The sequence below is a fragment of the Carassius gibelio genome, chromosome B11 (assembly GCF_023724105.1).
Source record: "Carassius gibelio isolate Cgi1373 ecotype wild population from Czech Republic chromosome B11, carGib1.2-hapl.c, whole genome shotgun sequence".
Taxonomy (NCBI): domain Eukaryota; kingdom Metazoa; phylum Chordata; class Actinopteri; order Cypriniformes; family Cyprinidae; genus Carassius; species Carassius gibelio.
The window spans coordinates 19636418-19661104 of record NC_068406.1 but is presented as its reverse complement, the minus strand read 5'-3'; the positions used below and the strand labels follow the sequence as shown (position 1 = coordinate 19661104).

The 24687-nt window shown below is 36.3% G+C and overlaps 2 protein-coding genes and 1 long non-coding RNA gene across 4 annotated transcripts; 1 reads left to right on the top strand and 2 right to left on the bottom strand.

Moving 5' to 3' along the window:
- Positions 1-2452: 2452 nt before the first annotated feature.
- On the bottom strand, positions 2453-15063 carry eogt (EGF domain-specific O-linked N-acetylglucosamine (GlcNAc) transferase). Of its 2 annotated transcripts, XM_052568567.1 has the most exons (16): positions 14990-15063; positions 12843-13075; positions 12512-12612; positions 11126-11234; positions 10811-10905; positions 10553-10657; positions 9607-9713; positions 9414-9517; positions 7952-8044; positions 7793-7864; positions 7393-7479; positions 6333-6401; positions 6071-6132; positions 5853-5972; positions 3900-4002; positions 2453-3316 (listed from the first exon to the last, which is right to left on the bottom strand). In XM_052568567.1, exons 2-16 carry the CDS (start codon positions 13029-13031, stop codon positions 3170-3172), a joined length of 1563 nt encoding a protein of 520 aa, XP_052424527.1. In that variant the 5' UTR covers positions 13032-13075; positions 14990-15063; the 3' UTR covers positions 2453-3169. The 2 variants fall into 2 exon arrangements, with proteins under 2 accessions (XP_052424527.1, XP_052424528.1); XM_052568568.1 differs by lacking the exons at positions 2453-3316; positions 3900-4002 and adding an exon at positions 4019-4341.
- A 589-nt stretch (positions 15064-15652) lies between these two features.
- tmf1 (TATA element modulatory factor 1) lies at positions 15653-24480 on the bottom strand. Its single transcript, XM_052569229.1, has 17 exons — positions 23933-24480; positions 22010-23322; positions 21472-21575; positions 20974-21100; positions 20779-20884; positions 20500-20642; positions 19790-19956; positions 19509-19665; positions 19158-19250; positions 18413-18569; positions 18111-18303; positions 17970-18039; positions 17798-17890; positions 17529-17651; positions 17257-17412; positions 17031-17156; positions 15653-16533 (listed from the first exon to the last, which is right to left on the bottom strand). The coding sequence occupies exons 1-17, from the start codon at positions 24066-24068 to the stop codon at positions 16393-16395; spliced, it is 3405 nt and encodes a 1134-aa protein (XP_052425189.1). The 5' UTR covers positions 24069-24480; the 3' UTR covers positions 15653-16392.
- Positions 21107-24527, top strand: LOC127968207 (uncharacterized). Its single transcript, XR_008155925.1, has 3 exons — positions 21107-21578; positions 21725-21806; positions 24397-24527. It is a non-coding gene; the product is annotated as an uncharacterized LOC127968207 (long non-coding RNA).
- The last annotated feature ends 160 nt before the right edge of the window (positions 24528-24687 follow it).

Below are 24687 nucleotides of genomic sequence, written 5' to 3'. Positions count from 1 at the left end.
TCTGAGATTGTTCTCTCGGAGGACTGGGCATTATGGAAATGTCTGATCATAACTTGAGGAATATTTCTTCCAACACAATCAATATTTCCACATTTATCCTCTGAAAGAGAACGTTTTCTTGCTTTGTGGGATGCTTGTAGAAGTGGGTATGTAAGATGAGATGTTGGTAATTGATTTATTTCTGTTCAGTGGTGAGAATGTTTTTTTTTTCTCAGTGACATGAATTAGATTAAGCCACGTTGATACATGCAGGATAATGGATATTATGCATAAAGACAATGGAAATGGGTGATGGATGATGACAAACAAATCTAATCTGGGTTCCAAAGCAGGCGAGAATGGGAGAATCATAACTGAACAGTGCCGAAGGATCATTGTGTAGCACTCTGTCGAAAGGCAGAGTGAAAATTCATTTCCTGAAATACTGACACCCAGGGAAGACGGATAAAAGAGGCTGTGTGTCATAGAGCAAAAAGACAGCAGGGCCAGACAGGAAAGTTGGGCCCACAAACATCCAGACAGATTTTTGCCAATAAATATTCCATTTAAATTAAATCATGCACTGCGTTTTTGGGTCATTCCACAAAAAGGGTGCATTTGGTGTTTTTCGTAAACAAAAAGTTGATGCTAGCTTCATTTTTATTTAATTTTTTATGACATTTTAGTTAATAAATAAGTACATTTAATAGTCACTAGGATTTTCTAGCTATTATTATTATTATTATTATTCCAAAATAGAAAATAAAAGCCACTTGCCATATGTTTCTTTATACATTTTTTTATTTTATTGCACATAATATTTTATTTAAAAAACAATATTACACATTCATAACTACTCGTTAACAAAATTATGAAGACAAGGGTCTTTTTGTTACTATAATACGTTTTGTCAGGTTTGTCCAGCGAGTTAGCACGAGTTTGAAGAGTAGCTAAAAAACATTCTACTAAAAGACTAGATATTTTTCTCTTTCTGAAAACACCTTACAGTGTCATGACCTTGAGCAAAAAGCTTAGCACAACTAAATGAAGTACAGCCTTGTCTCTTTTTAAAGGCACAGCTATGTATCACAATTTTTAAAAACATCAACAATGCTACACTTCAAAAAAATAAAATAATCATTTAAAAAACTATAACTTTTGAAACAGAAAAGGCTTACATTTCGTAATCTCCTCCTCATCACCTCCATGCAGAGGTAACAGCAGCGGCTCTTATTTACATGACGCAGTGTGTAGTGAGGATCTAGAGTTTAGGGAGCACAGCAGAAGTGAGAGGGAAATGAGGGCGGTAATAATTGCTCACTCCCAAACAATTCCACCAGTGACATCCCATTACTTTAAACACGACAAAATAAGGCCACCCGTGCGCGGAGAGAGAATTCACTGAATAAGACATGAAGGGAAAAGGCTGCTGTTATTAGCTGTGTAGGGTTCATCATTAGAAAGCAGTGAGACGGAGCATAATCCTTCAGGGCGCGACTATAACTCTCCCATTACTAGCTATAATTACAGAGCAAGTGTAGCCCGCTGTTTGTAATAAACTGTCTGTGTTCGAGCACATACTCATTTAGCCTTTCTTTAACAACCGAGAGACAATGAAAGTAACGTTATTTCGTCATTTACCTCTGACAAGTGCGTACGAGCTGCAAGACTGTGGCAAAACTCAACGAGAGAGAAATAAGAGCATATCTAAAGTGTTAAAACTGTCGAAACTAGTGTACTAAAATGCATATAGCGTCCTGGATACATTTTCAAACAAAGTTGCAGTTAGGGTAAGAGCGCGTGTGTGTGAATGAGAGCATGGTTGCCAGGTTTTCACAAGAAAACCCGCCCAAACTCTACTCATAACTAGCCTAATGGCGTTTCGAGGGGGTCCCCAGTTAAAATCGCGTTCTGGGGTAATTTATTTATTCATTTTTTTGGCGGGGTTCCCCTGCTAAAATTCGCACTCCCGGAGATAAATATCATGTTATTGGAATCGTTTCAATCCGCGGACATGAAAACAATCCGTGGCAAAATTGTTAAAGTAGCCGACTTGGCAACACTGAAAGAGAGGGACGTCAACGTCTGCAGAATCTTTAGTGGTGTTATACCGCCATCTAGCGGACTCAAAATACAAGTGCAAGTGATTTTGTGGTTATGTAGTACACATTTTCATGACTCCATCATATAATATCCCTCTTTATATAGTGGATATACATATTATATATTTTTAAAATATGGAAATATGTATGTTATGTTATTTCATTATATTTAAGTAACAACAATGGGATCTTAAAAATAATAAACTTTTATGTAATTTTTTTTGTGCAGCAGTGCAAAGTCATGGAAAGCCATTCTTTATTCTTTACAATTATGATAACGGCTAAATCTAGTGATCTGTAAATAAAGTTTTTGTATTTATCATTATTTGTCAATTTATGTGAGAATGATGATGCAACCACATATACAAAACTGCTTTAAATAGCTTTATTTCCGTTTACAAAACCATTCAAATACAAAACAAGAAAACTGTTTGAAGGGTCTGAGGATCTTAACACTGATCAGAAAATAGAGCGATACTGAACCAATATCTCAAGGAGTGCAACAGGACTGGAGTCATGAATCCCTTAACATAGTTTATTATGTACAAAATGACTATTTTCACTGAATATCAATTAAAAAGTAACCGACACTGTAATAAATATGAACCTGCTTTAATCTTCTTTGCCTTAAATGCATTAAAAAAGCAAAATAAAAAATAAAAACTGCTGTTTAAAGATGTCTTACAGCCTTTTAAATTATCTACTGATCTGGAATTGACTCCCTATATTGAAATTCAAACCTTTGCCTTTATGGGAAAAAAAGCTGCACTTGAATCAAGTTTAAAAATGTAGTCTCTTAAAAAAAGTCAACATATACTTCAGGAGAGGTATATTAGACCACACAAAATACATCACCAATATGTTTAAGTCCTTTAACAAGGCACTCAGCATCTACACGTGCAGAATGTAACAGCTTGAAGATCAGTAACAGCGCAGATGGTTTTGTTTTTTTGTTTTTCTGAATTGACAATATTTTCTCATATATTAGCCATGCGCTTTTTATTAGCACGGCTACATTCACAGAGAGCAGAGAGTTGGTAGGAGTGTTTTCATCTATTGCCTGGCCAGAGAGCACTGTGTTTTACAGGCTACAGTTCTTCTCGGACCTTTTTTGCACGCCATGCCGGGTGCCGGGTCACATGTTCAGCCGCTAGAAGGACTAACCGCATGAACTCCTCTACATCAAAAGTGTAGTTTGTAAACTTAGGATGTTCCCCAAGAGTAGGATGATGACCCTAATACAGGACAAAATATCAGTAAACAATATATAAGAACTTTATATATACACTACAAATCAAATTCAGATTTTAAAAAATGATCTTCTGCTGACCAAGCCTACATTCATTTGGTCCAAAATACAGCAATAGCAGTAATACTGTGAAATATGTTTACTGCTTAAAAATAACTGCTTTCCATTTTAAATATATTTTATGTTTTTTGTAATTTATTCCATTGATCAAAGCTAAATTTTCAGCATCATTATTCCAGTCTTCAGGGTCACGTGATCTTTCAGAAATCATTCTAATATGCTGATTTGCTGTAAAAGGAACATTTATTATTCTTATTATAATTATTATAAATATTTAAAACAGTTGAGTACATTTTTAGGATTCTTTGATACAGTATACACATACATCATAATTAATAAAAAGTAGATATCATTTTTTTTTTCAAATATTTAGGAAGTTATGCCACTAGTTTAAAAGTACTAACATGACTTTAACTGAATGTTACTGTATATAGCAATACAGGGATTAACTATATTAAACTGGAGTGAATCCAGGCAGCGGTGTGTGTGTGTGTGTGTGCTCCCCTCACCTTATCCTGGGGGAACACTTTGTCCCTTTTCTGCCAAGTCATGTAATGGACTCCTCTCAGTCGGGCCAGATCACGGTAGCAGCTCTCATCTTGACAGTTGTACCTGTGGAATACAGAAAGAGGGATGTTTTATGTTCCAAACTTAGCAGGCGGTGGCCCACAAAGCCTCCACAGACTCCGTTTGATGGATAACTGTTTAATTAGGCTGTATTTCACTGTCACACACATACAGACACAGTCAGTTGCTTCCCTCCTCCGTAACACACATAAAAAAGTACATCGTACAGCACAGAAGCTTGCCTGCATCCGCATGAGTATTGGGTGGATGTGTAACATGACGTGAGTGTCAGACGCTCAGATGAACACTGGGGAATATGTCTTAACACGTGCAGATAGGTGTCGAGGAAAAACAGCGCTCTGAAGCCAAGCCTGATGTATTCATCTATCAGTAGAGAAACAGAAAGACACTTTTCTAAAGTGCAAGGATGCAACCAAATGTTCACAACTGATGGCTGTCGGGGCGAGGGGAGGGGTCAAATGATAAAACTGTAAGAACCAGTCATTGGAAAACCTTCATTGATCGCCCACTTTGCTGTTTCTGCTGTTCTTTGAAGTGTCATTGGGAATAAATGTTTGGCATCAGTACGTTTTTTTCTTTCTTATTATTTGGCAAGGACACATTAAATTGATCAAAAGTAATAGTAAATGTTGTAATGTTGCAAACTATTTCCATTTTAAATAAATGCTGTTCTTTTGACTCTTCTATTTACCTGAGTTTTTTTTTTTACCGTTTTCAACATTAATAATAATATTAAGAAATGTGTGTTTAACAGAAGAACAGCAAATCAGCATATCAGAATGATTTCTGAAGGATCACGTGACACTGAAGACTGAAGTTATGATGCTGATGATATTTACCAACCCAACATTTTTAACAGTAGTGTAAGTATATAGTAAAAACTGTAGCAGGTATAGTACAATAATGGAGTCCTATAAGGCTGTGCATTATTATTGTTTTCGGTTGCTTTGTCGTGATCAAAACACAATTTTCTCAATATAATAAAAGTAATAAAACTGAATGATCTTGATTGCACTTTTTTTTTCTTGGTCTAAAGTTAACAAAATATGTAATGTTTATTCATTCCACTGCCTCATGGATAAGCAACTCCATTTTTCGTCTTAGGACTGAAGTCTATCATGCTAATGCTTCTCACATTTGTCATTTATAATGCAAAATAGATGTTTAAGATTCTATAAATAGTTTCTAACCTCAAAAACACCAGTTTGGTTGTGTTAATAAAAACGTTAACAAAACGTGTGGCTTCGGAAATGATATAAAAATTATTTAAACACTGTAAACCAGGGTTGCCAGGTTTTCAAAACAAAACCCACCCAACTTCGAGAACATACTCGTTTAGCCTCTCTATAACAACCGAGAGATAGTGAAAGCAACGTTACTTCATCATTTACCTCTGACAAGTGCGTACGAGCTACAAGATTGCAGCAAAACTCAGTGAGAGAGAGAGAAGAGCTTATCTAAATTGTTAAAACTATCGAAACTATTGTCCTAAAATGTATATATAACATCCTGAATACATTTTAGCAAACATTTTATCAAAGTTGCAGTTAGCATAAATGCGCGTGTAAGTGAATAAGACCAGGGTTGCCAGGTTTTCACAAGAAAACCCATCCAATCTCTACTCAAAACTAGCCCAAAACTAGCCCAATGGCGTTTCGAGGGGGGTTGCCCTGTAAAAATCGCATTCCAGGGTCTAAGTATCACGTCAAGGGGTCACTTCAAACCATGGACTTGGCAACACTGCTGTAAACTGTAACTAATAACTGTTTATATGAAAAAAGTGAAGAAGTATTTACATTCCTCAGACTGACAGTGGACGGTGTGGCTGCCAACACAAATCATATAGAAAGCAGAGAGATACAAAAGCCACGTACAATTCAAATATGACGGCCCAGTCGGGAAGAAAGAGGAGGTGGGTCAGTCCGGCTCCATGCATCCCAATGAAGATATCAGAGTTGTGTGTGATGTGGATCTGCTCCAGAAATGGCATCTCCCTGCGAATACACATCAGCTTTCAATCACGCAAGCACCAGACTCGACCTTCACCAAAGAAATCGATACATTTAAAACCAACGTAGACGGAATCACGCACTTGTATTTGTAATCCACCAGCTTGACCTCGAATAAAGGCACAGTCTTCAGGGCATTGATAAGCTGCACACACACACACACGCATACACACACAGCAGGAATTCAGAGGGTGATTAACGAGACCTCACACTCATGTGGACAGAGGCCAAGTAAATCAAGGCTTTTTACCAAGCAGGGCTTCTCCAGCAAATAAGAGTTTAAATGGGCAGTTACGGAAGCAGAGTGATAAATCAATGATGAGCAAAGCGAGAGAGAGCGCTCACCTCCTGCTGGTTTATTATCCTACGGTACTCAGTGCTTCTTGCCAACAGTGTGACACGGACTTGGCCCTCCTGACAGAGCAGAAGGACATCACAGATTTCATACATATTTCAACACACATTTGTATCTTACTATGAATATATAGGCTGTACATATATTATACCACCTATAATCCAGTTTCAGATACAGGAATGTATTATTTAAACCTTTAATTAGGAGGGAAAAGAGAAAGTAAATGTGGGGAAAGGAAGAACCGGGCCTTATTGACAAGCACAGACAATAAAATAATAAGTTGTCCAGCACCGCCATCTAGTGGCAGATAGTTTAATCATATCAAGAACTTAAAGTACATCATATAACTAAGCTATAATATATATGACATAAATCTAAACATTACTGCAAATCCACCTACTCAAAGGTCGGTGGCAAAGACTTTTAAAAGCATTCCTAAAATAATTAAAATATAATTTAATAATTATTTAAGTTATAACAATTTAAATGCACATTTAAAATGGAATAAAAACAATATATCATGTAATAATTAAATAAATTTATAAGAAGTACAGTTAATCTAATATAACGTACAAGTATAACTTTATTATTTATTTAAAAGAATAAGAGTTCAAATCTATTTAATATTTAAATGATAACAAATCATATAAACATGAAATTATAATTTAATAATTTATTTAAATTGACTAAATTAATTTAATATAAGATTAATGTATAAATAACAATACTAATAATAAAAATACATTTTAATTTAATAATTCTTTATTTAAAATGGTCAGAAATATAAAATACAACTATAATGCTTTTTTGTGAAGGTGAAATCAATATGTTTATGTCAGGAGGATGAGATGGTTGAGTTTATGAGTATAACAATTTAAAAATTAATACATCAAAGCAGTTCATATAAAGTATAAATTGTGTTTATATATTTTATTATTTCATTCAGAGAGTATGACCGTTTCTCAATGCTACTATGAGAATACAGGGATTAAATCATGATCTGTATTTGTGTGTGTGTGTGTGTGTGTGTGTGGATTCATGCATGTTTACCTTTGGTCCATCTTGTGAGACACCAAGTCGATAAAGTACATGCTGGGAAAATGCCTTGAACAGTCCTTCGCTGTGGCAGTCAGAGATCTATCAGATTACACACACACACACACATACACACACACACACACCTGTCAGTTAAATCTTCTCTATATGTCATTTGCACGCAGTGGGCAGACGCACACAATCATTAATATGAGGATGATTTGAGCGATAGCACCAGAAGAGTTCAGTCTCACACAAGGCAAATGTTCTATATCACACACACACACAGCATCCACCGATGTCACACAGAGATGCATTAACAGAGACAAATGACAGCAGGTGAACATGATGAGATGAAGAAATGCTAAATGGGGAAATAGTTAAGAAACTAACGAGAATCGTCTAAGATACATACAAGAGGAGTGTTGTAGAAAAGGCCATATCGCATTCTTGGAAGGAGTGAGAAAAACACGTCTCTGAAACACACCTGTGAACAACGCACTTTTAAATAAACACAAAAACACTCATATGCTGAGAAAAATGTCAAGTGATCAAATGAGCAAATGGCATTTACCCTTTTGGAGTCAAAGTTTTTGAGGTGAATGATGTCATAATCTGTAAAAGCCTGCCACGTTTCGCTGAACAGGTCGCCATATCCATAAAAACTCTGATAGACGAAACAACAAAATAAATGAGAGTTCAAACAGCTGATAAATATGCAGTGATCACAATAATCCCCAGGTGATCAACATGACTCAAGTCCATCTGTTAACATCTTGTGAAGTGAAAAGCTGTGCGTCTGTAAGAAAACAAATGTATCATTAAGGAGCCCATAATCAATAAAAACATTTCCTCCAGTATAAAAGTCCACCTCTTATGCCCTCTCACATCAAAATCTGCCAACAAATTTGCTTAAAATCATTTTGGACTGTTTCACTTGTGAACGCTGCTTGTGCATATTTCTCTCTTAAGTCAGACGAGGAACAGTTTGAAGTAAAAAAAAATTCTGAACGATGGATTTGTTTATTAAAAACCCACTATTTTTCACTTCACAAGATGATGGACTGGAGTCGTGTGGATTACTTGTTGATGTTTTTATTTTAGCTGTTTGGACTCTCATTCTGACGGCACCCATCTGCTGCAGAGGATCCATTGGTGAGCAAGTGACGCAATGCTACATTTCTCCAAATCTGTTCTGATGAACAAACAAACTAAAACTGTTGGCCTGTGGATGAGTGCATTTTCAGCATATTTTACTTTTTGGTTTAATTATTCCTATTTTTGGAATATATTTTTTATTAATTCTAATTCAAAATGTTAAATTCATTAGAAATTTATTTCAACAATCTTTTCTAAATAGAAAGTTTAAAAGAACAACTTTTATTTGAAATATAAATTGTATAAGTGTCTTTACCGTAACTTTTAAACAATTAAATTTCTCTTTATGGAAGGAATCTGTTTTTTTTTTCTTAAAAAACAAAATAGTAGTAGTAGAATATTTTTATTTAACGCCATGTTAGCATCTTAGGCTATTTTCACGCCAAAAAACAAGTAAAACAAATATAATAAAACCAGAAAACAAACAAAACAAAAGTTTTGAAAAACTAAATCTAACCACCCCCAAACTTCTGAACAGTACTTTATGATAGTTTTATGAAATCAAATCTCATCTCATTTTTGGGGGGCAATCTCATTTACATTTACATACAAAGTCTCCTTCTTTCTCCACACCCCTCCATTCTTCCTTCTCTTCCTCACCCTTGAAATAACAGCATGTGAACAATAGGCAGGATAAGGTTTTCTCATAAGTCACTTTATTTTCAGCCTACTGTTTCCTTTTTTATCTTTCTCTTTTAGGATCTGCACACCTACTGAAACTGTGGCAGTCGGTTTAAACAACAAACATTCTGTTACACAGTTTTCTAATCCTGACAAGTAAGAAACATCTGTTTGTAAGAAATGTTCTCTGGTTGATTTACTGGAGGACATATTGGAAGCAAACAAAGTTTGCGTGTTTAAGAGAAATGAACACTTACTGTGTCCCACATTACAAGGTTTATGTCACGGCTGAAGGAATTGTTGAGGTGCTGAGAGATGTAGAGGTTGACAAAGTCACAGAAATGATGGTACATGTTCACTCCTGTAAAAGACAAGCAAAACATGCCTTAGCTTTTGTGAAGATGAAACAAAAAACAAAAATGTAATAAAAAAATTCCACAAAAATATCACCTGCATCCAGCTTCATGAAGACGGTTGGTCTGTCGATTATAACATCACAATGGCCATCATCCAGAGGATGGAAGTCAAGCTCGGAGTATGTCTGCAGTTCAGCAAACCTGAGAGAGAGAAACAACACATATCCTACTTGAAATCTGTTTACTCACAAGTTTTATAGGCCACTTTCAAGGCACTTTTTTAGAAGTGGTAGCCAATGATTATGATCTGTTATAGAGTTGCATGAACATTCTTCAAAATATATTTTTTGGTAAACAACAAATGATTTTGGCTGAGCAAACCAAATATTAAAATTCCTGGGTTAAATATCAGGAATTATTAGCACATATACTCTACATTATTAAAATGTTTGCGGATGGTAATTTTTTATGTTTTTGAAAGAAGCCTGCTTTGCTCACCAAGACTGCATTTATTTAACCAGGAATACAGCAAAATTGTGAAATATTTTTATAATTTAAAAATAACTGTAAACTTAAATTTGAACATATCTTAAAATGTCATTTATTCTGGTGATGCAAAGCTGCATTTTCAGCATCATTACTCCAGTCTTCAATGTCACATGATCCTTCAGAAATCATTCTAAAATGCAGATTTGCTAATCAAGAAAAATGTCTTTTCATCATCAATGTTGAAAACATTTGTGCTGCTTAATATTTCTGTGGAAAACCATGGTTCATATTTTCAGGATACTTTGATAATAGGTAACTGAATGCTGAATAAAATTGTTAACGTATTTAAAAAATCTTACTGACCCCATTTTTCAAAGTTTGTATTAAAATATTATTAATCTACCTCAACAATTAATTCGATATATATAGTTTATTAATCTTAGTTCGTAAAAGTCTTGTGTAATACAGGTAATGTAAATATTAACAAAAACAACCATTAACCTTTTTATTTTTAATTATGCATATTTTTTGGACATAAGTTATCAAGTTACCAAGACTGAAGAGGACTCTTGTGTGTCCCTTCTGCGGCTAGTGCTTTACTATTAAGGCTGCAGTGACCGCCGATCTCGCCCTGTTCCAGGAAATCCTCTTTATACCTGCAGTGACAGAGGAAGAGAGATGGAGAGAGAGAGAGAGAAAGAAGACAGCTCATTTAGACAGGAAATTCTCACAGTTCTACAAAACAAAAAATAACATCAGAGTTTTGCATTTTCCTTGAACTCCAACAACCCTAGAGGGGGTCCACTTACCTCTCATGACCTCTGCGGGGACTCCTCAAGTCCAGGTATAGGTTTATGGCCCTGCAAAACCGCATATGACTGGTGCACTTCAGAGAGGAATCACCCTTAAAAAATATTTGTAACTTGTATTTGCATGTTTGTTTCCAGCACTGTTTAGACATGCTGAAGCAGTGATATTTAAAACAGTCCCTGGTCTTAAGCTTGCTCCTCATTGGCTCAGAAGTCTGGAGGTGGGCCAAGAACTTCAGCTTTGACATTTTAAAGACCGAGCAAATGAGATGAAAAAGAACACGGAGGGAGATGATGTAGGAGAAGGAAACTCACAGGACTCAACGGCTTGCACAATGTCTTCATCTCACTGAGACGCTCCCTCACATAACCAAAATCTGCCTGCTTCCAGAAGACTTCCTGTGCTGCCTGAATAGAGTTTGCCCTAAAGAAAGAAGACAAACACTAGCACTTTTTGTAGTAGCAAAAGACTCTCTGTATTGAAAGGAAAGTCCTAAGATCAAGTTTGTTATCAGTCCTTGAAGTGCTTGAGTGACAGTGGATCAATGTTCAAACGTGTTAGCTTGTATTAGTGTTAGATTAGATGGAACACAACAGAGTTTACAGAGCAAAATAAGGAAGTAAGTGTGTAAGACACAGGAGTAAAGAAAGTGAACTTCAACAACAGTTGAGAGAACTACAGCTCAAATGAGGCTTCAAACAGGGAAAGCAGCAATATACCTCCTCTGAAAAAATACAAAATATTCAACATGTTCTCTCGTTGGCGATTTTCCATTTCAATGAAGGTATGAGACAAGTTTTTGAAGATTTATTTTCTTGCGAGAAAACGGTCTACAGTCATTCATGTTGTCCTGACTCAGCATTTATTGTCTTATCACATCAGGATGCTTCTATCTCATCCAATCATAATGCATATTAAACATGTGTGTCCATTTAAGGTATCTAATTATATCCCCTTGATGAGTTTCTAAATATTTAATGCAAATCATCTTCTTAGAAGTGAGCATATATAGTCTCTAAAAATAATAGCTCTACACACACACATTCTGTTGTTCTTTTAGCACATCAGAATAACTCAAGCATTCTGGTGAAGCATTCAGAGAGTCTAAAGAGCTCTTTAGGAGAGCAAAGCAAATAATAATAAGAAACGTTGAGCATTAAATCAGCATATTAAATTTATTTCTGAAGGATAATGTGACATTGAAGACTAAAATTAAGCTTTGCCATCACAGAAATAAATTAATTTTTTTTATATATATTCGAATAGAAAACAGTTCTTTTAAATCATAAAAATGTTTCACACTATAACGGTTTTTGCTGTATATTTTTAGCAAATAAATGCAAGCATAATAAGAATAAGAGACATCATCATCTGAGGAATAGTGGATGCTATATCTGCAAATACTGCTTGGTATTCACACCAAAATATCATTTCTGTCATCCTTTAGTAACCTCAAGTGATTTCAACCATTTGTCTTCCACAAAAGAAGATATTTTGTCAAATGTTAATGCTCGACTTTTCAATTACAATAAAAATCAACAGTGATCATTGGCTACAATCTCCAAAAAGTGGCCCATATAAATTCTAATCACTTAAGGCTATTCAATAGCTCTGAGGTTGAGTGAACAGTAAGTCAATAGTGAGAAAATATAAAAGTGTTTAAAAAATAGACTTGAGTAGGTCAGCAAAGAAAAGCATACCATCCCAAATCAAGATTGGTGCACACAGGATAGCTGAACCTGTGCTCAGGGGAGCAGCCCTTTTCATAACCCCAGCAGGCCTTCTTGAGCAGCAGAGCATCCTGTCAGCCAACAGAGACACACAAAGCCATATATAAACATCTACGACGTATGCACAACACTAAATGTTAGTGAGAAAGTCACAAGCAACAGAGGCCAGAACGAACAGCCTCCATTGCCCCGTTTGAAAACTATTATAGTTGATGCAAGACAATGTCCTTGGAAAATATCCCACTGATTTTAAAACCAACTTCACCAGACATTCTATCAGAAACAAGAGAAAATAGCTTACTTTAAAAGGGCAAAGTGGGTCCTCCTTGCAGACTTTGGCCAGTCGTTTGTGGTTGTGCAGAAAGAAAGGAATATGTTGCTGAGGCAGCGCCAGGCTGCTGTAGTCCAGCTGTGGCGTGTGGCTGCTGTCCTGCTCGCTGTCTGCGGCCGAGACGGTGCAGACCAGGCACAGAGCGACCAGCAGCAGCATAGTCCCTCAAGCCACATGGAAGGAACCACACTGGCTCTCAGCACCTACAATCATTTATGAGAGAGGCAGAGAGCGAGAGAGAGACAGAGAGATAGAGAGAGTCAGAGCACAAGAGTGTTTAGAGAAAGAAAACGAACACCAAAGCTCTAGTGTGGGAACCTGCAAATGAACGGATCTTTCTCCATGTGGAACTCCTACCACAGAAATATTAGTGACCTTTTTCCTTCAATTGTTTAAGCAATAAGTCCAGGATCGAGTGAAAATAAGAGGGAAAAAAGTACACATGCTGCTCATAGCTGATGCACAAAGATGCTGGGAATTACAGACATATATAAGTTATGACAGAAATGATGTGCATGTAATATGTTCACTGAACTGGGGTAATTCTGAACCACAGCAGTGAGGATTTCTATATAAAATCATTATGAAATTCTAGTTTCTGACATATTTGATATATAAAAATGTTTTGCAAGGTCAATAACTTTTTTACGTATCCATAATGCCCAAACATTTTCTATTCAGTGTATCTGAACAGAATCATCCAAATTATATTGACTGCTCAGAATTGATTACAAATTTTAAAAAAAACATTATTAACTAACTTGTTATTTGTTGTATGTGGTTTTGTAACTTTCCAGCAATTAACATTAAATAAATATCAAATTAAATTAATTTAAATAAATAAATAAAAATAAAATTGAGCTGTAATTATCACTCATTATAGTTTGTAGTTATTGATAAACTTCTTTTTCTTTTATTTACAATCCAAAATGTGAAATGTGCCATTTACATATTTGTCAAACATTATAAATTAATATAGCCTACTGTTAGTAAATTAATAAAAACAAATACTTTATCTTTATAACTGATATTAAGTTTGAAGCTATGGTGATTTATTTTTTTATATTTGCAAGATAAAATTTACTACATTCTTTGTGTTGCCTTGTTTTTATGACAAAGTAATTACAAATTACAAAATAGTTAAAAGTTTTTTTTTTGGGGGGGGGGGTACAAATGCTACCAGAGAACTCCAAATGAACCAAATGAGCACTCTTTGCACGAATCACTATAGCAATCAAAGTTTACAATAAAACTTCTGTTATATAATTAACACTTTGACAGAAAGATTCTGACAAGCTTTTGGCAATCATTAAAAGAGATGCCTTGTTAATTATTTATGTTGTACAGTAGTAACAATAGCTGGGCTGTATGATTAGCACGCGATGTTGAGCTATTAGATTCGTCACTTGTAAATTCTGTCTAGACAGGGCAGATCAGTCAGATTAACAAAGACGCACTGTTTTCAGATCCCATATGGAGCAGCTCAATTAGAAATCCTGCAGAAGTGTAAATATACTGGATTTATGACCTCTGAATTTCTGTAAGTTACATACTACATTGTAAAAGTTGGTGATACCATAAGTTTTTTTCTTGGTCAAAAGAAGCAATCAAACTACAGAGCTGCTATAAGTTAGCCAATTGCACCGATACACAACGATGCCTAAATAACACATAACAAAAATAAAATTGTAAATTAAGTCGGGAACCGCAGTTACCACCAAATACTTGGCACGTTGCCAGGGTCAGGGGCTATCACAGCTGTCCCAGCATCAATAATACAAGCTGCCTTTTCTGTCGCAAAACACACATGCACTAATATTAATAATGGTCATCATCTGGCTGACTACGACTTGTATACATTTTTCTACAAATCCTGTCGTACGTGCACAAACTGACAGTCACCATTTATAAGCTATTTCTAAATATTGTAGAAATATAATTTTCTCTAAAGTTGCTTTGTAACGATTTGTCTTGTAAAAAGCGCTATACAAATAAACTTGAATTGAATTGAATTGACACATGCCCAAAATAATAAATTAATTTGTTCTGACTTTTAGTAATTCTGAAAAAAATCAGCGAAAAAAAAGTGCTATCAAAAAAAGTAATTACATGCTTACCTACTTGGAGAAGCTAAGATGTGGCGGGGCGTGCATTTAGGGATGCAGTCGCCATACTACCGGAAACTATCAACCGGCATGTGTTAGGAATCACAAGAGGGCGCAAGAGTAGATCCTAAATTTACACTGCGAGTGGGGAAAAATTACATTCTCGGCGATTGTTGTGTAGACGCGCAGTAAGTTCGAAAAAAGTGCAGTAAATTATTATAATAATAATAATAGTTACAACTAAAAAAAAAAAAAAAAAAAAAAAAAACTATGAAACTGGAACACACAGAAGAGCTTTAGAAAAATCATAATATATTTGTTACTATAAAAGAAAAAAATCTAGAATTTTTTAAGCAGGTTCGTTATACTATATTCATTGATATATAACAACTGTAATAATAAATTAATAATAGTAACAATAACATTCATTACAATATAAATGTAAAAAGAAATCTTTGCAAATATTATACATTAAAAACATAAAGCTAAAAAAAGATTAAAATAATATATTCCTTACCATGTAATAAAAAAATAACATTATTGTTAAACACTAAAAATAATAAAGCTGGAAAATTTAGAGACTAATAATAATAACAATAATTCATTTTAAATATCTTAGTAATTAATAAACATTAAACCATTAATAAAGCAGGAAAACAAATGGAGTCTGCCCAATACATATCTCTTACTTTATTTACATGTGTGCATAAAACTGACATCAGACAGTCTTGACTGTAATTTTTGATTTACAGAGATCATCTCTCAGAGAATATGACAGTTAACGATTTTCCTGGATCCCCACATCCCTCCTCGCTAAAACTCAATCAGCGTGAGATGAGATAAAAACAAGTGCAAAACTCGACTGGACTACTAAGGGTTTGTGGTACTCCACAGTTAACTGGAAAGCATATTTATTTGTCTACAATGAAAAGAGACAGCCAACAGCAAATCAAATGCTTACCAGTAAGATGCACAGTCCAGAGAATGAAGATCAGAAGAAAATATAGCCAGTCATTAATTCCGATTATAATTCAATTGTGTAAAGTCTGAACTAATAAAGTCTCACTTCATTGTGCAAATTCAAGAGTTATGAAACCAACATACCTGAACAGCCATACACAAATAGATAATAATAAAGTTTCTTAAACCAAACATGTTTATTAATTTTATATATATATATATATATATATATATATATATATATATATATATATATATAATTTCAAATAAAACTGAACAAACCATGAAAGGAATAACTAAATAACTTAACTATATCACTGATCCTTGAAATATGTTGAACAAACTCTTCTCTCAGAATTAAATACATTTAAATTAATTGGTCTTTTATTACCAACACTCTTGAAATGTGTAGTTCTGTTTACAGTCGGTGTGTGCCAGTCCATTTGCAGAGTCTATTATTTTTGATTTTTTAATAGTTCATCTATTTGAGTTTTGTACATGTTCTTCACATCCTGTAGATCCAGACGCAGCTCTTCTGCCTCCTCTGCCTTCTCTCCATACATCTGCAGAATTGTGTTGTGCCTCTGTTCTAGATCCTGTGATGGAGACAAACTTCTGATTAGTGTTTAACGTACAGAATTAAAAGTCCAATACCTAATAATGTGCTCATGAGCAAACTGCTCATCTAGCAGGCTCAATGAAGGAATGGTGAAATTGTTTAAACAGGATGGAAAAATCAATACATTTTGTCTATACTTGCAGAGGGTACACCATTTTAATAAACTATATTTCTAGAATCTAGACACTTAATAAGCATTAAAAAAAGCATTTAGCAATGACATATTAAATTGATTTAAAAGGTGACATTTTTAATGTTAAAAAAAAAACTTTCTTTTGAACTTTCTGTTTCTTTGTTAACTTTCTGAAGGATCATGTGACACTGAGGACTGGAGTAATGACTGCTGAAAATTCTATATTTTACAATATTTCTGTTTTTACTGTACTTTTTATCAAATAAATGGAGCCTGGATAAGTATTAAAAAAACATCAAGAATTATTTATATATTTTTTTATTATTAAACACAAACACAACCTTCATTTGCACTTTCATTCTAGGGATTTCCTTCACTTTACTCTCCATTTCTTCATTCTGATTGGTCAGTCGCACAAGTTCTTCTGCCATGACAGTGCGGCTTCTCTCTAGACTAGCAATCTCCATCTGGAGGATGACCACAAGAATTGAATACAAATTAGAACATAAATTCCACAACCAGTTATAAACCACAATCTGGTTATAAACATGGAAGATGCATGTTTACCTGCAGCTGGGCAATCTCGCCCTCTCTGAGTTTGAGCTGAGACTGCAGGCTCTCAATGACACTGGATCCGCCACCCAGTCGAGCCGCCTCATATAGGTTAGTCCCACTGATAGACATGGTCATACTGCTGAAAGAATGGTCGAGAGAATCCTCCTGCTAAAAAAACAACAACCACAGAAGCCAAGTGAGGCGATGACACAATCTGAGATATCTAAGAGGAGAAAAGATTCACCGCATTCAAGTAAGTGTGGACAGGCATGGGATGAATATACCTGTGAGAAAAGGGAGGAAGGTAAGCCGGCATGCTCAGCCCCACTGACAGAACTGGAACGGGACAGTGAAGGAGTGGAGGATGCTGGAGCATCAGTCACAGACAGACTTAGAGACTTCCTCTCCTAATGAAACAAACACAGAGACTAGCTGAATTTACTCTACTCAAAACATTTATCTTGTACTCTGTTTAAAATTGTTAAGTAACTTTAAGTAATTTCTGAGCAAAACACTATTAAGCAGATTCAGAATAGGTATTTTCGTGCAAAACCTTTTCTTTGAGGGCCTCTTGTGCAAGGTAACATTTCTTCTTCTCCTGCTCCACCTTCATTTTCTCCATTTCAAGTTGGTTGGTGAGAAGCAACTGAAGAGGACCAAACAATATAGACATTAAGAATAAATGTATGTATATTTTCTTATAGTGGTCAAGGTACAAACAATACCTTCTCCTTCTTGGCCTCCTCCGATACTCGAGCATGTTCTCCTTTAAGATTCTCCAGCTCTACACGCTCCCTACAGACACAGAAATCAGTACTGGTACCTAGAAAAGCAACTTCTTTTTCAATTTTATACACATCTCCTACCTGCTTAAGTCATCCTCAAATTTTTCCCGTCTCGTCCTCTCTGCATCCAGCTGCCCCTGCAGACGTCCCTTCTCTTGCCTCAACAGAGAAGCCTGAGACTCTAAAGATGATATCTGTGCTCGGATGGCTAGCAGCTCCTCTGTAGCCGAACGCTCTTTCTCTACGGAAACAGCCAGCTGGGCTTGGGCATCAGCTGAGAGGAGACATTTGGACAATGTCACATGTGATTTATTGGTTAAAATCATCAGATTTATGCAAATGACAGAAGCCTTTGATAATCAATCAAAATTAGCAAGTCTCACCTAAGCGGTCAGAGATGTTCTTCTCTAGTTTTTCCCATGATGCTGTCTGGGCCCCAAGCGTTGCCTGGAGGTTCTCTATCTGTCGAAGGAGAGGCCGTGTTGCAGATGTGACACTTTGACTTAGTTCCTGGTTTCTGGTCTCCGCTTCTTGTAACCTCTGTTGACATACAAAAATACAGCATAACCTTCACTGACACTATCATTCTGAAGGTTTGGGTCAGTAAGATTTTTTTAAATGTTTTTTTAAATAAGTATTTTTTTGCCCAGCAATCAGTACTACTATGAAATACTACAATTCAAAATAAAAAAATTTTTTATTGTAACAGCAGCCATTACTCCAGTCCACTGTGTCTTTCCGATCATCTTTCAGATCAGATGAACATGCATGATTTAATGCGCATAAAAAAAAAAAAACTAATAATGAACACCTTACACATCTGTCACTTTTGATTAGTTTAATGTGTCATAGCTAAATAAAAATCTTAATTTCTTTAAAAATAATTGAACAGTAATTTAATTTAATTATTTACATTTTATTTGTTTTTTAGAGAAGAGATAATAGAGAATTTAGAAACTAATTTAGAGAAATGTTCTCTCTAAAACAGAGGAACCATTCATTCAACAAACAAGCAATAGATATCAGCATAGTAGTTTGCCTTGAAAAGTCTAGGTTTCTACACAACAGCTGATATGAAATGAATAGTGCTATAATTCCTGTAAGCAGGAAGTAATGTGCTCTAGTTACCTGCTGTAACTCACTGATCTCCTCCCTCAGGTAATCTTCCTTCTTGGCCTGCTGCTGCTCAGCTCTCTGTAAAGCCAGCCTCAGATCTGCCACCTCAACATAAAAACAAACAAAGTAAAGATAGGCCCAAAAGCTAGCATTTGGAGATGAATTAGCCACTAAAAATAAATAAATGTGCAACTACAGCCAGATGAGTAATTCTAGAAAACAGTACACAACATTCCTCAAAACATGTAAACAAACGTTTAAATACAGTTAAAGCACAGGAAAATAAGTTATAATAATAAAAAAGTAAAATGATACGATAACATACGGTAAAAGTAAAATAAAAATAAAAATAAATGGGCTTACCTGATGAGCCAGTGCCTCTTGTTGCAAGCGGGACTCTTCTTGGGCTTTCTCCAAAGCCAGGCTCAGCTCTTCCTTCGCCTGTACCTCTCTGCTCAGAGCTAGCTCCTGGGCTTCACTATCCTTGGTGGCGTTGACCTTATGCAGCTCCGCAAGCTCTCTAGATTACAGAAAATGAACCAAAAATGAAAAAGCTGAAAAAGATCACCACCCAAATGGCAGTGATAATAGAACAGTGAATGAGTGTGTATTAGCATGAAGTAGAGTGTGTGGTGTTTATTTACTTGTAGGAGCTGTCGAGGGCTGCTTGCAAACTGCGGTTGTTTTCCTGAAGCTCCTCGCTGCAGGTCTGCAGTTTACTCAATTCTTTCTCCTGACGCTCTACCACAGCATTCAGCTTCTTGATGTTCTCTCTGTGTTGCTTTTCTACTTCCTCCTTACCATCCAAAACCTACAATCAACATTGAACAAACCCCAGCATTCATAAAAAAATGGAATAGTGCATCTAAAATTAGAAATTTGATTCACATTCAGGCCATCCAAGATATAGAGGAGTTTGTTTGTTCATAGGAACAGATTTGGAGAAATTTAACATTACATCTCTAACGCACCAATGGATTCTCTGCAGTGAATGGGTGCCGTCAGAATCTAAATGATTCCAGTCCAGTTAAAGTCAATTAACATCTTGAAGCAAAAAGCTTTGTGTTTGTAAAAAAACTAATCCATCATTGAGGTGTTTTCACTTTTAACCGGTGTTCCTGTTGTTTGAACTCTCATTCTGACAGTCAGTACCCATTCACTGCAGAGTATCCACTGACAGGCAAGTGATGTAATGGTACATTTCTCTAAAATGTTCCAATGAAGAAACAAAAATCTATATCTTAGATGACAGGAGGATGAGTACATTTTATTTTTTTGTGTAAACTAATCCTTGAACTCAACACTGAATGCACTTTACTACACTTAACACAGCTCTGAAGGCTGTGACGCTGACCTGCTGCAAGTGTTTCAGCTCTTCTTCCTGTTCCTTCAGTTTTTTGGTCTGTTTGGTGATCTGTGCATCACTCTCTCTCTCTTTCACACGCAATTTCTTTATGATGTTGGAGTGCTGCAACTGCTGCTTGGACAGTTTCTCACCTAATCAAAAGAAACAAGTAAACAAACCCACTCTTAACAATGACCCAGATTCTGCAAGGATGAAGCAATAAATGCTTTTATCTAATCAATGTGAATATTTTCCCACTTAAAACGTTAAACCGCCTCAAAGACTCACCTTCTTCAAGCAGCTCTCGGATCTGTTCCTCCTTCTCTCTTATCAGTTCCAAAGTCTCATTTGAATTCAATCTGCTCGCCAGCTCTTCTCTAAGGCCCTTAATTTCCTGTGACCAAGACAAATCATGCATTTCAAAACAAAATATGACTGGGGTTTTAAGAATAATATAAATTCTTAACAATAAAACATTTATACCTTTTTGGCGATGTCTCTTTCCTTGCAGGCAAATTGAGCTTTCCTCTCAGCTTCAGCTATACGCTGAGTGAACTCATCTTTTAAAGAGTGTACAGTAAAACTTTCTTCCTTCAAGCTGATCATCTCACTGTGAAACACAAGTACAGTTGACTAATTTAATAAGCATATAAGAAAGAAGAATCTAAAAGCACTATGGCATGAATATTCAGTGCAGTGAAACTTCTTTAATAGAAAGAAATTAACACCATAAACTTGCCAGACTACACAGAATCTGTACAATACCAAGTTATTTACATGCTGAAGGTCTGGAAGGTTTTTATTAGCTAATCTTTTTATCTGCAAACAGTATGTGAACATAGCATCCAGTTTTCCTCAAGCTGTGTAAATATTGTTGCCGTCTCCACCTGTTTGTATGGCCTAGTTAGTTATTACAGCCATTTGTCATTCAGGAAAACACAGCAGCAGATGGTTTTCTGGAACACAGGATCCTTAACTCACTCTTTGAGATTGTCACACTCCTCCTCTAGTCTGGCCTTGTCTTTACTGACCACAAGCAACTGTGATTCTCTCTTCTCCAGTCGACTAGAGAGCTCCTCGATAATCTGGTGAGATAAGAAAAATAATACTTTTATTAAGTGACAAAATTCAACTGATAAGATATCTATATATATATATATCATTTTACTAAAGCTCTAAATAAATGTTGTTCTTTAAAAGAATACTGAAAAATATTTTATCAAAATGTTTACAGATTTTCCACAAAGATATTAAGGAGCTGTGAACTGTTTTCAACATTGATAATAGAAGATGACGGAATGTTTCTTGAGCACCATGTGAGTATATGAAAAAAAAAAGCCTGGTGCACTGAAGCCTAGAGAGATATGGAATTATTTTTCTCAGTATTGCTGCTTTTTGCTCAAATAAATACAGTGAGCACTGGAAGAGACTTATTACCAACCTCCATTTTTGAACAGTAGGGCATATCTAGTAATTATATTATATTTCTTTTATACAAATATTTACGAAAAAGGCCAACCTTTTGGAGCTCAGAAATCTGACAGGGTGAATCTCCTTGTTTCTCCTCAGTACTCGGTGATATTACAGTTTCATTCATATCAGATTTTTGGCTAGTCAATGTGAGGTCAGTTTCGGGTCCCTGGTCCTGCAGCTCATCTGTCTGCTCACAGTTCACTGGCGTTGCACTGCGGCCACTTTCCTCCATCTCATTATCATCCAGAAACTGGTCATTTACTGACTCTGTCATAACCTCCTCTTCATTCTGACTGGTCTGTGGTGCTGTCTGAGCAGGAGGGGGCAAATCTCCAGCCGTGATGGAAGCTAAGGTGTGGTTGCCCGGGATCTCATCATCAGAATTCACTTCGCTGACACTACGGCTGTCCAACGACTGCATGCTAAACGAGTCTATCCGCTCAAAGGCATCAGACGATGAGCCGCTGCTTTCAGTGAGTTTTGGGTATTCATCCAAACGAGGGAAGTCGGCGCACGTTGAAGCAGAGAGCAGTTGGAAAGAGCCCTGCATTAGGTGGAGTCCAGCTTTAGCCTCTGCAGTCTCCTGTCTGGAGCTGGCCGAGCTCTCGCTTAGCACGCTCTCATGGTCCAAAACCTCTATGTCGCTGGTAGTGGAAGTACCAGAAGAGAAGGCACTAACAGGGGGAGACGGGGTGTTACTTTGTCTGTCCTCTGATTTAGCGTCTTTGGATTCTAAGATGATTTCTTTAGGAGGGACAGGCAAGGTTTTCACTGAATTTTTGGTCTCGGTGGTCAAAACTGCTTCAAACACTCCAGCAGATTCAACCTCAGAAGATGATAGAGGTACATTTGTGAGTGTGACATCTGAAGGTAAAACTAATCCATCGGTCTCAGTCTGGTCTTTGCCGATCTCGTGTTCAGCAGCTTGCTCTGGTGCAACAGACACAACAGGAACAACCAGTTCTGGTTGTGACTGCTCATCTGCCGAGAATGAATTTTGCTCCAGAAGCTCTGTCTCATTTGGCTTTATCTCAATAGTTTCCAGGCTGCTGCATTTACTGAGTTCTGTCTGACCCTGCGCATCACTGACTTCCAGCTCTTTCTCCTTGTCTGCTTTTTCCCGTAGTCTGCGGTTCGACTTGGCCGGTGGCACAGACACCACTTTAGTGTTGCTTACAGATTGTATTTCTCCATGGGGCAGAAAGGCACTGAAGAAATCCTCAGATTCGTCAACCACTGTCCGTGTGACAGGCTTAGTAATGGCCTCGGATGATGGAGGGACAGATTTGGTATGTTCCTCAGAGGGCGAGTTCCACTGGTTCATACCCCATCCTGTTGACACTGGCTTGCCTGGTGGATCTGGAAAAAAAAAGTCACTCAAAAGTTACTCTTTTGTATTCTTAAGTGGCTGTTTGTGGCATCCGGTTTCATCTTGGAAGCTTATTTGTACAGTGCTTGTTTCTAAGTAGCTTCACTTTACTATAAAGAAATATTATGTAATTGATGACCATAAGGAATTTAAATATAAGATATATAACTATAACCACAAATTATGGGGTTAGTCATGTATTTAGTTATGCTGAGCAGACACAATTATCGTGTTAAGCAATGATTATAGCCGCGGATGTAATGATTACAATAAAACTTTAACGATCATACTTGAAAGTTTTTTACATTGCAAAGAGATTTGCAAAAGAAAGACTTTCTTTGAAGAAGTTTCATGTTTACTTTGGTCTCTGATTCTGTGATTTTAAAGTTATGTGAGCTATCTGACGGGATATGAATCACGAAAAATGTATGTAGTCAACTGAAAATATATATGTGTACATTTGGGGACACATACATCATCATTATATCACAAATATTATACCGAAGCCCAGTAATCGTCACTGATGATGTCACCCTGCACTGTCAGTAACTAGTCTGTCTTCTTTCCACGTCAAGTTAAACCATTTAAAACTAAACTTACCAGTACAGGTCTGTACGGTCGAGTCCCCCCACTGGTCCTCTTCTTTGATGTCCAGAACTCTGTCGATGGATTTCTGAGCAGTTGTCAGCGCTTGTTTAGCAAAACTCGACAGATGTGACGCGTTGAACCAACTCATATTGCTTGACTTCCAGCTGGTTGCGTGACAGCTCAGTGAACGTCTACATAAAACCCAACAATACCAAAAGCATCCCAAATAAGAGCAGGTTTATTCCACACTAAGAGCCGAAGCAAGTGGGTTGTGTTTGTATGTTAGGCCGTTGTCCACATTAGCTTGGTGGCTAATTCTGCTCGCAAAACAACTGACAATTTGCTGGCAGTTGTCATAATCCAAGGCTAAAATGAAATTCGATGATATAAATAAATAGACGACGTACTGGGCGACATTTTATTTGCCTTCGCGTTACTCGGTTTCTAAACTGGACTTCTACGCATTGTTTGTTTAGGTTTCCTCCGGCACAGCGCGAGAACTACTTCCCATCCACGTAGCATCAACAAAGCTGTATCAACCTTTCCTGTACGTGACGTCAAGGGCTGCGTCACAAGTGTCTGCAGTACAATTTATTTTTTAAATTATATATTACACTAAAAGCCATAAAGTTATATACTACTGATACCTGTGAATTATTTTTATTTTAAAAAAAAATAAACGACCAAAGTGTCACTTTTCATTTGAAAATTCTGGAACATCGTAATTTTACTAAAATATGAAATGACCAAATAAAAGCAAACTCGAA

Coding starts and splice junctions, on each gene's coding strand:
- eogt (XM_052568567.1), bottom strand. CDS start 13,031: ATGCTGCTGCTGGTCGCTCTGTGCCTGGTCTGCACCGTCTCGGCCGCA. Junction 10,906..11,125: donor TGTGCAAGCCGTTGAGTCCT/GTGAGTTTCCTT, acceptor ATATTTTTTAAG/GGTGATTCCTCTCTGAAGTG. Junction 6,133..6,332: donor GGATAATAAACCAGCAGGAG/GTGAGCGCTCTC, acceptor GTGTGTGTGCAG/CTTATCAATGCCCTGAAGAC.
- tmf1 (XM_052569229.1), bottom strand. CDS start 24,068: ATGAGTTGGTTCAACGCGTCACATCTGTCGAGTTTTGCTAAACAAGCG. Junction 23,323..23,932: donor GACCGTACAGACCTGTACTG/GTAAGTTTAGTT, acceptor TTTTTTTTCCAG/ATCCACCAGGCAAGCCAGTG. Junction 19,666..19,789: donor GCCCTCGACAGCTCCTACAA/GTAAATAAACAC, acceptor TCTGTAATCTAG/AGAGCTTGCGGAGCTGCATA.